This window comes from Mustela erminea, chromosome 3 (assembly GCF_009829155.1).
Source record: "Mustela erminea isolate mMusErm1 chromosome 3, mMusErm1.Pri, whole genome shotgun sequence".
In the NCBI taxonomy this organism is placed as follows: Eukaryota; Metazoa; Chordata; class Mammalia; order Carnivora; family Mustelidae; genus Mustela; species Mustela erminea.
In genome coordinates this window covers 117,042,269-117,055,146 of record NC_045616.1, presented here as the reverse complement: position 1 = coordinate 117,055,146, position 12,878 = coordinate 117,042,269, and the positions used below count along the sequence as shown (strand labels likewise).

General features: G+C 40.2%; 1 protein-coding gene across 4 annotated transcripts in view; it reads left to right on the top strand.

Annotated features, from left to right (window-relative positions):
* SGCD (sarcoglycan delta) overlaps positions 1–12,878 on the top strand; it is a 952,032-nt gene that overhangs the window by 845,388 nt on the left and 93,766 nt on the right. For all 4 annotated transcript variants that reach the window (XM_032337204.1, XM_032337202.1, XM_032337201.1 and 1 more), the window contains one exon: positions 2,508–2,580. In XM_032337204.1, the coding sequence (XP_032193095.1) occupies positions 2,508–2,580 (73 nt within the window). The remainder of the gene's footprint in view (positions 1–2,507; positions 2,581–12,878) is intronic.

Sequence of the window (12,878 nt, the reverse complement as noted above, 5' to 3'; positions counted from 1 at the left end):
TAAACAGAAATAACTGCCCTAGCCTTAATCAGGTGTGTGTTTCTTTTAATCATTAAAACAAATAAACAAAAAGAAAAATGAAAACAAAACAAGAGCCCTCAAACCCAAAAAACAGGTTCCAAAGGCTAAGAATAAGCATTTCTAAGAAATTGAAAGGGAAGGGATCTCAGAAGAAGCCCCCGTTGACTGCAGTAGTGACAGATGGGAGCTGTTTGGTAACAGATTTGAGATGGTACTGAGAGGTAGTGGCTGAGGCCGTGCCCTTGGGTCACAGACACTTTAGAGCCACCTCCCAATGTGTTACTCATGGTCCTGTCACTTCTGCCAGCCTTTTTGACTCACGAGGCATCCTCCACAGAACCTTTGGTCCCAGTGCTCCTCAAAGGGTCACAAAAATGTTGGAGACGTGGAATGTATGTTCTGCAAAACCAGATTTAGTATATGGGTAACAAAAGTTACATTATAGTCTATAATCCACCCCAATCTTACTCAGTTTTTATATTAGGTAGGGTTCTTCAGAAAACCAGAACCAATATGGATGTACATGTAGGAAGAGATCCGTTATAAGAACTTGGCTCATGTCATCATTATCAAAGCTAAGAAACCTAGCGACCTGCTGTGTGTAAGACAGAGACTCAGGGAGGCTGGTGGCATAATTCAGAGTGAGTCCCAAGGCTCACTAAGAACCAGTGGAGTCAGTGGGGTAGATTCTATTTGGGGTCTCCGGGCTTGAGAACAAGGGGTGGTGAAGGCAGGGGAAGATTGACATCCCAGCTCAATCAGTTAAGCAGGAAGGCCCTAATTCTCCTTCCTCCCCTTTTTGTGCTGTTGAGGCCCTCAGTGGGATTGGCCAAGGGCTGGGGAAGGCCAAGGGCTCTGCTGCACCCATTTTATCACATGCCCCTCTCATCTGGAAACACCCTCACAGACACACCCAGAAATCATGGCTAGCCCGATATCTGGGCAGGTTGACACATAAAATTAGCCACCACATTTATAAAGAACACAATAAAATTTAAATCGCAAGAGTAAAATAATATATGCATAATAAAACAACATTCTTATGAAATTTACATCAAAGCTGTATATAATGGAGACTAGGGATACATTTTGATCTATTTGACATGATGTGGTTTGGGGTCTTAAAAAGTCAAAGTGTCTACAGGCAGGAAAAGATCTTAAATGTTCACATACGAAATGCCTCTCTGCCTACCGCAACTGTCTGTAGGGTTGTTGCAGGGGAGAACTGAGCTACTACATATGAAGTGTGTGATGGTATCACTCAAAATGTTAGCTTCGATTAATAGTTATCATTCACCAGGATATTCTTTTAAATGACCATACATAATGTCAAGTCAAGGCATTATTTTCTGATTTTATTTGCAGTAGTCTGTTACTCATATCAAAGAGATTAAATACTTTTTTAAAAAAGATGAAATACTTTTATAATTGCTACACAAGTTCATTCAGCTAGACTCATCAGTGTGCTAGGATAAATCTGGATTTGGAATAACCGTGGTTAATGGAGGATTTCTAGACCTAATAATGCAAGAGGATTCTAGAAATTCTCACACGAATACAAGATGTTGTTCTGCCCCTTTCTGTGGCATCAAAGAACTACACCAAAAAAGGTATAAAAATAAACACCTTTCCTTCAAAGAGCAGGATATCGCCTGGCTAAGTTTAATTGAAAAACTAATATCCACTGCAATTGTCTGTGATAAACTGAGGCTTAAATGATTTGAAAACAGTCTGGGAGCAGACAAATCAGATAATCACCATCTTTATGGCTGAGAAGTTTCAGCTGGTGATGACAAGCTCTAAAGATAAAAGCTTATTGCAAAGTCAAGAGCTAAATGTCTAGAATGGGTCGGGGATCAATGTGGAATAATTCTCAGAGTGTAAAAAGCAGTGAACGTCCAACGGTCTCTCATAGTGTTCTGTTTTGTTTAACTTTTCAATATAATAGCACAGAACTTTATCTCTGTTTCCTTGTTTCCTGACACTTGTTTCCTAGGCATCATTAGATGGAGACCGGGCAGTGATAGGGTGTTTTCCACCATCTCCCCGCTGCCGAGATGCTAGATGTGGGCTGTGATTTGTGCCCTGCACTGCAGTCAGGGGGCTTCAGGGGCTGCTTCTCAAAACATTTCCAGTTGGGGGACTGTTAATAGTCAATGAGAGGCTAGAGTTAGGTGGTAGTAAAGATGCCATTATTTAGGCATCTTTTTTTTTTTTTTTAAAGTCAACATGGTATTTGCCTCTTGGCCTCACTCTGATCTCAGCAAGAACACTTTCAAAAGAAGTTCCTTATTTTTTCAAAGCCTGTTTGCAGGAGTTGATTCAGGGCTGCCCTATCAGGGGAGCGAAAGCCAAGGGCAAAATGTGTGCTTTGAGTCCTGTGAAGGATCCACCCTCCGCTTAGCTCCATTCCCTGTGCTGATTGTGCCCCCAGGTGACATGTCCAAAGTCTCCAACCTCTGTTTGCTTTTTTCTTTTGTTTACAGGAGCCGAGGGCACAGTGTTCCCTAAATCTATAGAGACACCTAATGTCAGGGCAGACCCCTTCAAGGAACTAAGGTAAACTTCTGACTATGGTTTGCATTGATTAGTGGCTATTTCCTTTGTCTAGGCAACTGGCTGATGGCCCATTTTGAGCATTTGGAATTTAACAGCGTCATAACATGAATATACTGATTTGGGAGAGATTAGAAAGGATGTAAAGATAAGCTACCTCCAAGAGAAAATTCTCTTGGAAAACTTAAGATTGAGGGTTTGGAGGAGGAGGTTGCCAGCCTTGTAATCATGAGATTGGGGATTGATTCATTCACGGTATTTGTTTCCTGCTGTGTTTTGTGGTACCCAGACCCTAACCAGTCAGTACTTGGTGCTGATCAGCCCAAAGAAAAGTCATACCTAAAAAAAAACTGAACTCTAAACACTGTATGGAATTTTGTTTATGTGTAATAAGCTCTCTGCCACTTGAGCCATTATGGTACTAGAACTACTTTCTGTGAATATTTCATGTACTAGTGTTAATATTCAAATATACACAATTGTGCTGCCTTTAGCAAAAAAGGCACTGAGATGCTATGTACTTAGCACCAACAACTAAAGAAAACAAAAAAGAACAATGGATACATATAGACAAACAGTTAAAGATATGACCCCAAAACCATTCCAGCCACTAAAGGACCATCCCTGGCTCAAAAAAGAAACACATAAAAAAAATGGTACATTGATCCAAATATAGCTATATTTTTTGCTTTACCCTTATGATTCGGGCAGGCTGGGAGCCAGAGGGGGCACCTGCAAGACCAGCTAAGAGGGTCCTTAGCTTTGTGCAAAATTGAAATCAAGTGAGAGCCGGGAGAGTGAAAGCAGAATTTATTGAATAGCTTGATTGACAGACAGAAAGTAACTGATGGAATGGAGTGTCTGGGAGACTCAGAAAGGAAAGGCAAAGGAGTCCCATTGTCACTTGGGGTTACAGGCTTCAGAGTAGGGTTTGATCAATGGCAAGCATCCAGGTGAGCAACAGGTGTCATTCCACACATCACTGAAGGTAGGCAGTGTTGATGCCATCATCGGCCAAGGTTTGTTGGAAGCTAATGTCCTGGGACATGTTTGGGATCCAGCTTTTCTTAGATGTTAGGAACCTAGGACAAAACTCAGAGAATGATGAACTTTCTGGCTTCCCCCTTGAAGGGAGAACATTTCCTCTTTGGCTTATTCAGAAACGGGGCCTGGCAGAAAAACAGCAGAGACGGACCCATTCTGAAGCAGAGTCCCTTCAATTTCTCTCCCTCGCTTATAGTCATGAAGAATTCAGCGAATACTGGGTTTCTTCATTTCTTGTAGTTCTTTTAAATAAAACCCATCATAAATCATCGTAAATAACATTGCATATTTAATGGTAGACATCAAACATTAGCAAATGTGTTTGGATTATATGAGCCGTGTCTACTCTTCTGCGACACAGCCCTGTGATCTGTGGTTTACTAAAACAGCAACAGCCATGTTGGAGTTTGTGTTTCCCTAAACGGAAGCACATTCTCCATAAATGGAGAATCTTATCACCTCGTGATGAAGCCCCTAGCATTCTTGCAAAGCCTGTGAGGCTTTACAAATATAGGGAAATACACTGGGCCAGAGGAAGAGGATAATTGGTGGAGAAAGAGAACATTCTCTTATCAAAATCCCATATACAGTAGGCTGTATTTTTCACATTATACGCCACCTTGCAAGGCTTGACTTTTCCCTAGAATCATTGCTTCCATCTCCGTGCTGCTGCCTGCCAGAAGTTACCTTGACTCTCCGCTAGCCAGCTCCTGTGGTTCATATTAAGTACCAAAGATGGAATCTTTTCAGCAAATCTACCCAAGGAGTAGATTTCTGAGTCCTGTATTTTAGGACTCAGAGAGCAATCTTGTTCTCTGAGAATTCAGTGAATCCTCGTGTGTGATGTGAGAGCCCTTTTGAAACAAGCTAATATGTGGGCTGGTTCCCTTCCTTTTCACAGACCTCCTTAGAAGCAGAGTTCTTTTTAACACAACTAGTTAGTAATTAGTGCTGATCAGTCCAAAGAAAAATGCTGTCTAAAAGAAGCCGACCTAGGGATGCCTGGGTAGCTCAGTCGGTTAAGCATCAGACGCTTGATTTGGACTCAGGTCCCCATCACGGAGTTGTGAGTTCAAGCCTCATGTCTGGCTCCACGCTCAGCAGGGAGTCTGCTTTCCCTCTCCCTCTGCTCCTCCCTCTGCACTCTCTCTTTCTGTCTCTCAAATACGTAAAATATTTTAAAAATAAATTTAAAAAATAATAATAAATAAAAAATAAAAGAAACTGACCTCTAAATATAATACAGTGCCCACCCCCTCCCACGCCCTGGGAATAAGCTCTGCATTACCACGGAGAGCTTACCGTTACCTACCATGGAAGGCAAGGAAAATGTAAGGGTCAAGAATTTAAGCTAACTTTGCTTTAAATGGAAAACTAAATTTTCTTTGGATAAAAACAAACCCAACCCACATCGAACAAACAAAAATACAACTCTCCAAGCATCAGCCCATTTTAGAGATCCCTATTGTGAAAAATTGAGAACAGATGATATGCTCATATAGTGTAATAGCTGTACTTACGGTCATCTGTAGACCCTATGGAAAACCCTGGAAACTTGCCTTAGAAACAAGTGAATCTCCAAAATTACAAGTGAATCTCCTAAGTGCAATAAATAAGAACTTCTGGTAGTTGCTGCATTTCCATTGTTTATTCTAAAGTTGTAGGCATATTCTATAGAGACTAGACATAAAATGTTCTTACAGGAAACATAAAAACACTTTAATATGGAATTCTGCAACTGGGGGCAATTCTTTGCCCCTACTCAAATTGTGTTGAGGGTTGATAGCCTGAAGTGAGTCAGGATCTAGAATGTGATAATTAGCCCCTTCATCCTTAGATTTTTTTAATTTTATTTTAATGGCGCTCTTGTGGAAGAATGTGTGACCAACTGAAAAGTAATCCAATGTAGTACATACATTAGCCCAGACCAGTGCGTCTGTGGATGTTTCACATTTGTCAGCAAATGGTGCCCCATTTTACTCTGTGCTATTGAATGGTACTCACCTTGGATACTGATAAACAGGTAATGAACGTCTTCTGGCCTCTGGCTCTACAGTTGGATCAGTTGTCGTGATCCAGCTCGTTTGTGCTGGTGTGTCTTCTAGTCGTAGGAAAGTAGAACAATCTGAGGGAGATCCCTGGGTTTATGCCAGCAGGTAGCACTGTGTAGGTGAAGCAGAAGTGGTTCCCTCATCAGGAGCAGCACCACAGAGGTGAAGTAGGACAGAGCTGGGGCAGATACCTACAGCAAGCAGACTCCATAGCCTTGAGCTAATCCAGGAATACTGATGTCTGCACAAAGTCACGTCCATTTTGCCTCCAAACTTTATTTAGGCTCCCATTATTTTACCTTTTATTTTAAAATAATTTTAGATTAAAAGAAGAATTGCAATAATCATAGAGATTATTCCTCTATACCCTTTACCTAGTATTTCTAATGGTAACATTTTACATAACCCTGGTGTATATATCAAAACTAAAAAATTAACATTATAGCCCCATAATATGTAAAATTGCTTTAAAGGATGCAGTCACCCGAATGCCTTACAGATCCAGAAAATATGTAGAAAAAGAGTTTAGCAGAAAAGTTATTTGTTGAGGCATGAATGAATAGATCTTAAAAACTCCCACTGCAGTTTAAGTTGGAATGTTTTTAATGAGAGGTGTTTGTTTTGTTTTGTGTTTTAAATCATGTTCTCTACCCAGATTTTCTTGGTCTTACTTGTCAATGGGAAGCAAATTGAGCTAAAAGACTATAGGTTATTTGCACATAAACCATCTTCTGCAGTGAACAAGCAAAAATTAAATCCATGTGTGTCCTTCCCTTACCCAAAATATCAAACATGGGAAAATTCCGTCCGCTTTAGAGATCTTGTCTGTTGGGATAACTTGTTTCTTCCAACGTCTCTTTTGGCTTTTGAAGGTCTTTTTGTTTGTTCTCTAATTTATTTTTGTTGTTGTTGTTTAGTTGTTTGCTTGTTAATGTAAATTTGTTAGAAGCAAATTTCAGGCCTCCCGCACATCTTCTTAGAAGATCTCAACCCTCAGCTCAAAGAGTGGTAGCTTCCTCTCTGCTAGAGTTTCAAGGTTCTGTTCACTGCTTTCCTTTTCGGAGTTACTATAGTTACTGTATTCACTGTGTTTGCTTGAGATGTTTGTAAATAATCCAGGGTTGAGTTGAAAATCACAAAAGAGGGTTGCTTCTCTCCAGACAAATAATGAGCCTTAGCGAGGTCTGAACCCAACATCCAGCTCCGGCAGTTTGTTGAGTTTGCCCCTGCAGGACAATTCTGAAATAATGGCATGTTGCTCCAGATTCAAGACTCTACTGAAAACATCTACCAGGCAGTATGCCTATCTCTTGAAATCAGAAAAACTAACTTGGAATGGAAACTGGATTTTAATTCATGACCTGAAATTTGCAGTCTGAATATATTAGGTGTTCGCTTGTTCATTATTTCTTTTTCCTGGTGTCTGTATATTATAAAGACAAGTGGAAAAATCCCTTATCTCAGGCTGTGCGTGATCTGAGATGGGAAATAGGCCATTTAGTTTTGCATATGTATTTTCTGTAAGAACAGAGGCTACCTTTGAATGCCTACCTTGCTCTAAGGATTCTTTTCAACTGTGAAGCTTCCCTGTAAGAGTCGGATCCTACAAGAATAGGAAATAGACTGTGAAATCTTATTTCCCAGACATATGTCAGGGCAAATGTAAAAAATGGGAGATGGTTGCATAGACCACTGAACACATATCACCAACTCTGTTCCTCTAGATATCACTAAAAGCTTGGAAGTTACCACAAAAGAACAAGAAGCCAAAAGGTCTTTATAAAAGAATACTTCATCAGCTAATGTGCAGATGTGCTCTAACTCTGCCTACAGTTATGACAAGGGTGATGACCTGATTTCCATTTCATCATAGCTCAGGGAATTGTTTTCCAGGTATTTTTTTTTAACACTTATTAAGAATCAAGGCATCTGCTAAATACTTCAAATACAGAGATAAGTAAATAAGTCCTCAACTGATTTGTAGTTAAGGAGAGTAAGATAGAAAGTCACCCCAAAATACAAGGTAATATGATAAGTGGTAGAAGAGATAGATTAGCAAAATCAGAGGAGACACTGGGAATGGCACACAGGATTCTACCTGAGAGGGTTAGGTGAGGCTGTCTGAAGGAAGGGACATTTGAGTTGTAAGTTGAAAGAAAAAACAGTGAGTCTCAGAATTTAAAAAGCATGGTTCCCTAGGTCCACTTAATGCAAGGACAAATGGGCCAATAGATTTCTGCAGCTTCCATGAATATTACTGTGTCATTTACAAAAATGAGGTTCTGTAATTTCCTTATGACAGTTGTGTTCTTTAATTAATCATGTGAAGGCGATTTCAGATATGATCACAGAAGACTTTAATGATTGTTAGAAGTTTCAAAATTCAATGCATAACATCATTCAGAACTAGAACAGCCACTAATATCAAACCCATTCTGCAGCCTCAAATAAATAAGGCGTTTCTTTGTTCCTCTGGGTTTTTCCCCCCTACAACATTACCAGAGTTTTAATAATAAAGAAGAAAGATTCAAAGATGTATCTGGTACTCCCAGTATGCACTTGCATATTCTGTAGGATTTTTTTCTTAATGGATAGATACTAATCTGAACTCCTTTGGGAATGTGTGAGATTTAAAGTCTGTATATATCACAGGAAAACAGGGATTAGACAGCACTTCCAAGTTGACAAAAATGAATTTATTTCCTTAAATTTATCTTAGAATGGCTGTAGCCAACTAAATATTTATTTGATTCTCAGTGATTTATGAATTGAAGCTACCAGAACAGTCTGTCAGAGCATCACAGTTCAATTAATATTTGGTCATACGTCTCCCTTCCTTTGTCCCCCTCAAAAGTCACAATAGCAAATTTGGAGAAGCAGTCTGATTTTTGAATTATATAAATATAATATCTATATTTATTCTATACACATATTTTATATATATGTACATATGCATATGTACATGCATTAAAACATATATACACATACGTATGTATTTTACGTATATAGGCCTATAGAGAGATTGAGAGAGATGCAGGGAGAGAGAGGGGAGGGAGGGGGAGGGGCTGTATATTGTGCTCCAAAGCTATGGGTGCATGGGATATGGGGCAATTAAAGAAAGAAATCTTTAAATTTTCTTTAATAAATCTTTAAATAAATCTTAAATAAGTTATAAATTTATTAAATATTAACAAATTAATATATTATATATAATAATATATATTATATAAATAAATATTAAATAAATACTAAATCTTAAATAAATATTCTTTAATAAATCTTTAAATTTTCTCCTCATGCAACACTTTGCAGACATGCTCGGTACCTATTTTGCTTGTATGAGATTCACAATTATTCGATCACAGAGCGTGAATGTTGAAGTTATTCAAAGGAGAGATGAAAATGTGTAGTGGTCCGATAATATCACAAGGTCTCAGGGGTCTTCCAAAATAGAAGAGTCATGATGCAGTGTCCATGTTGATTAAGAGCCATGCTTTGAAAGTGTCCTGCACTGGGGTTGAGTTTGGCCCCAAAGCCAGTCTGCCTTGTGAACTTGGGCAAGTCTCCTAAGCTCTCCTCGGCCAGTGCCTAGAACATGGGAAGAGCTTAGTGGACATTAGTTCAACAAATGTCAGCTCCCAGGAGGAGCAAGCGACCCATTTTCATGGGGCTCTGGTCCTCAACCAGGAGTTCCCGGAGTGTTCAGTTTCAACAGCCAATAAAATGTTTGTGAGACCTTGGTGACCAACAGTCCTTTCTCCTTGAAGGACAACACCAGAAGGCTGTTGTATACATCCATCTACCATTAACAACATTTTATAAGAAAGGATAAGGGTATTTCACTTAATAGATTAGAGAGGGCATAGCCTTAGGATGGAAGACAGCCCATAATCGGCATTCCTTGAACAGTAACGATGTATTATCATGTTGCCCCCATTTTCTTTTTGTCAGAGACACTAGTGACTCTGTCAACTCCTCAGTCATCCTGCAGTGCCTGCCCAGAAAAAAACAGATATCTGAAAGCCACAGGTGAAGGCTTAATGAAGCCCCCCTGATTCTAAGTTTGCCTTGTTTGAAAACTCACAGTAAGACACCTTGCCCATCTTTGAAGATCTGTGAGTCCATATATATGTCCCTCTTTCCCCTTTTCCCCTCTTTCCCTCCCTCCTGTGTTTCAGCATCCGTTCATCCTTCCCTTTGTTTCATTAGCATCGATACATAGACTGAATTGATCTACATAGTTCTTTTTTTTCCCTTAGTTTCACCTTTCTCTAGGTGACCTTTTCACCACAGCTCTCTCAGCATGCAGGAGAAACAAAAGAGGTAAAGGAAAAGGGAGGGTGTGGTATTGGAAGTTATTTCCATCTTTGCCTTTGCCTTCTTAATCAAAAGCTTGTGTTTTACAAATGTGGTAAATCGTAAAGCTACCAAACCTAGGCGTCTCACAGGCATCGCCTCTGTGCAGTAGAATTCTGCCATTAGAAGCCAGGGAGGGATAAATGGAAGAGAACATCCTGGGGGACAAGGATTCTAGGATATAGAGCAAGTCCTACCCCGACAGGGAGAGGAAGTTAAAAACCCATCTCTTCTGATCTCTGCTGAGTTGTAGGAAGAAGATAGGAAATGCAGGGAAAGCACGTGGTGAAATATATAGCCTGATGACCTTTATTCTCGGAGTCACAGAGGGAAGAAACCAGTTAGATTTCGAGGACAGAAGCAAAGGGTCATCGAGCATTTTCATTTGAGACTTTGGGAGGATAAGGGATAGGGTGGACTGTCATGTGGCTAGAGAGGAAGAGGGGGCTGGGTCAGCACTCTCAAATCTCCTTCAGTTCCTGGGAGTCTGGGGGTCATGCCAGTGCAGGGAAGAATCCACATGGTGTCCCGGTAAGCAGTACCGATCGCTAATGATGGTGGTACAGGCTGGCAGGCTCCTGGGCAGCTTCTCTGCAGTGGGACGGAGGGCTCCAAAGTGGACAGTCCAGTCCAAGGGTGCAGTGAGAAACATACCCAGACCTCAGGGCCCACAAAGGCCATTCAGACCTGGCTCAGTGGGCGCTAAGTGAGCACAGTAAGAAGTACCAGAATTCACCCCCAGAGGGCTAAGAAGCGTGGGCTGCTAGCCTAATACCAATCAGGACTCTATCTCCTGGAATCTGCACCTTCTTTGTTCCTTTCACCAGGATGTCCCAATGACCTCAACCCCCATGTCCATTATGATATCATAAAGAGGGAGGAGATAATTATTTATCCTCATGAGAAAGGTAAAATGTTTTAATCACAGAGAGGATGCCATAATAAATTTAGTGTTTCCTAACCCTCGGTAAAGATAAGTTGGAGAGAAAAATTAAGTCAGGTAAGAATAAAGAAATGCCATTTGCTCTCACTGAGGAACACAATTTATAAATCAGATGGCCTGCAATACGGGAGATTATGCCAATCACAACATCTTAACTGACTGCCTGGCTTCAAAGGCCCTGAGTCTTCCCCTCTCTGTCTTGTAGGGACCGTTGGGTCTGATCAAAGGGGAAAAAAAAATGCTTTCAGAATCCATCATCAGGTACCTGCTATTAGTGATTTAGTCTCTGTAAGCCTTGAATTAGCATTGATTGAAACTATAGTCCAGCCCCGATGCTTGAAATTTACTCCCCAAAAGCATTCCTCGATTTGTAATCTTCTAAACCAACAAAATACTGGAGGAAATGCCTTAATAGCCAAAACATTTCACATGCCTCTCCAAATGATTCCCAGACTATCTCCGAAAGCCAAAGTCATCAGCCTTGTGCAGTGAGGCACCTCACTGCCTAAGTGATTGTCCCTTAATGGCTGGCCCATTTTCATCTGAACTCGAGAAAGGCAATGTGACACATCATTATCATTCTGAAGGGCAAGTGGCTTTTATTTAAAAATTAAAAGTATACTCTTTAAGTTAATTTTTAACAGAAGGGGTTAAAATGTGAAAAAAAATTATTCAAAAGATAAACTCGTAACAGAGGGAGGGAATATAAAATTGGACTTCTACCCATGTCAAGGCAGGCGTGATATCATAAATTAAGTGCTAACCTCTCGGTCTTTTAGAACAGAATGGGCATGTGTGTATGTTTGCCAGAATTCCTGAGTTGGGACTACCTTCTGCCTCAAAAGGAGCACTGCGACTTTATTACTGTTTTTATCTTGATTAAAATGTCAGCAGCTGCCATTTATTATGTAAAGTGTGTGGGGTAGATTGTTCTCTTATTCTTGAAAAACACACAATTGCTTTTGAATCTCCGTTTTTTTTCCCCTCAGTAGGATGGCCCTGCTGGGTGCATAGACAGAAAATCTTGCTTAATTACACCCTTCATGATTTTGGCTTGAAGCCAGCCTTGTTTTATTCCAATTATAACCTTTTCAAAACAAAGAGTAATGGGAGTTGAAAGGAACAAGCTGACAACAGTTTTTACCTGAAGTAAGTTGGGAACTAGAAGTGAATCATAAAAAAAGAAAAAAAAAAAGAAAGAAAGAAATCAGCCAGTGGATATCTTTTTTTTTTTCTTTCTTACTCCAGAATTTTCCACGGTTTATTAGAATAGAATATAAATGAGATCGAGGCCATTAGATCTCAGAGACAACTCTATAATCTCGCTGGATTTCCTGACCACGGACTATGGGCCAGTTTGGGCCAAATGTCACTCACTAGTTTGCTATCCTTTGGTGGCTCCCACTGGCTCGAAGATGAAATTTCAAAAACAAAGCACTCACAAGTCACCTTCAAGGGGTTGATGTGGCCGTGGGTGATGTCCTGGCTTTTCATCGCCCATCACCGTTATCCCACTTCCAACCTTTCCTCATTTTTGTTTCTCTCTCTGTTCTCCTCCTCTCTGTTGGCCCTTCCTCCCATTGAACTTGTGCTTCCTGCTCTCGCGTTTCAATTTCTAAACATACTTAATTCTGTAGCGATTTCCTTCTATAATACTCTGCATTAATTTCACAGATGTACTATCCAGTCTTTACTGTGTGATTATATTAGTGATCATTTCAAATTTCTTCTGTTCTTTGCTTTTTAAAATTATGATTCAGGTCTCTCTGGCTTTTTTGACTGGGACTTTTTCAAGCGGCCGATGATTCTCAGATGTCTGTTTTTAAGAGTAAAGCCCTAAGAATCTTTTGACATGTTTTGTGTGCATTGAGGCTTTTGGATGGTGAGCTTCAAGGTAGGATGGTCAG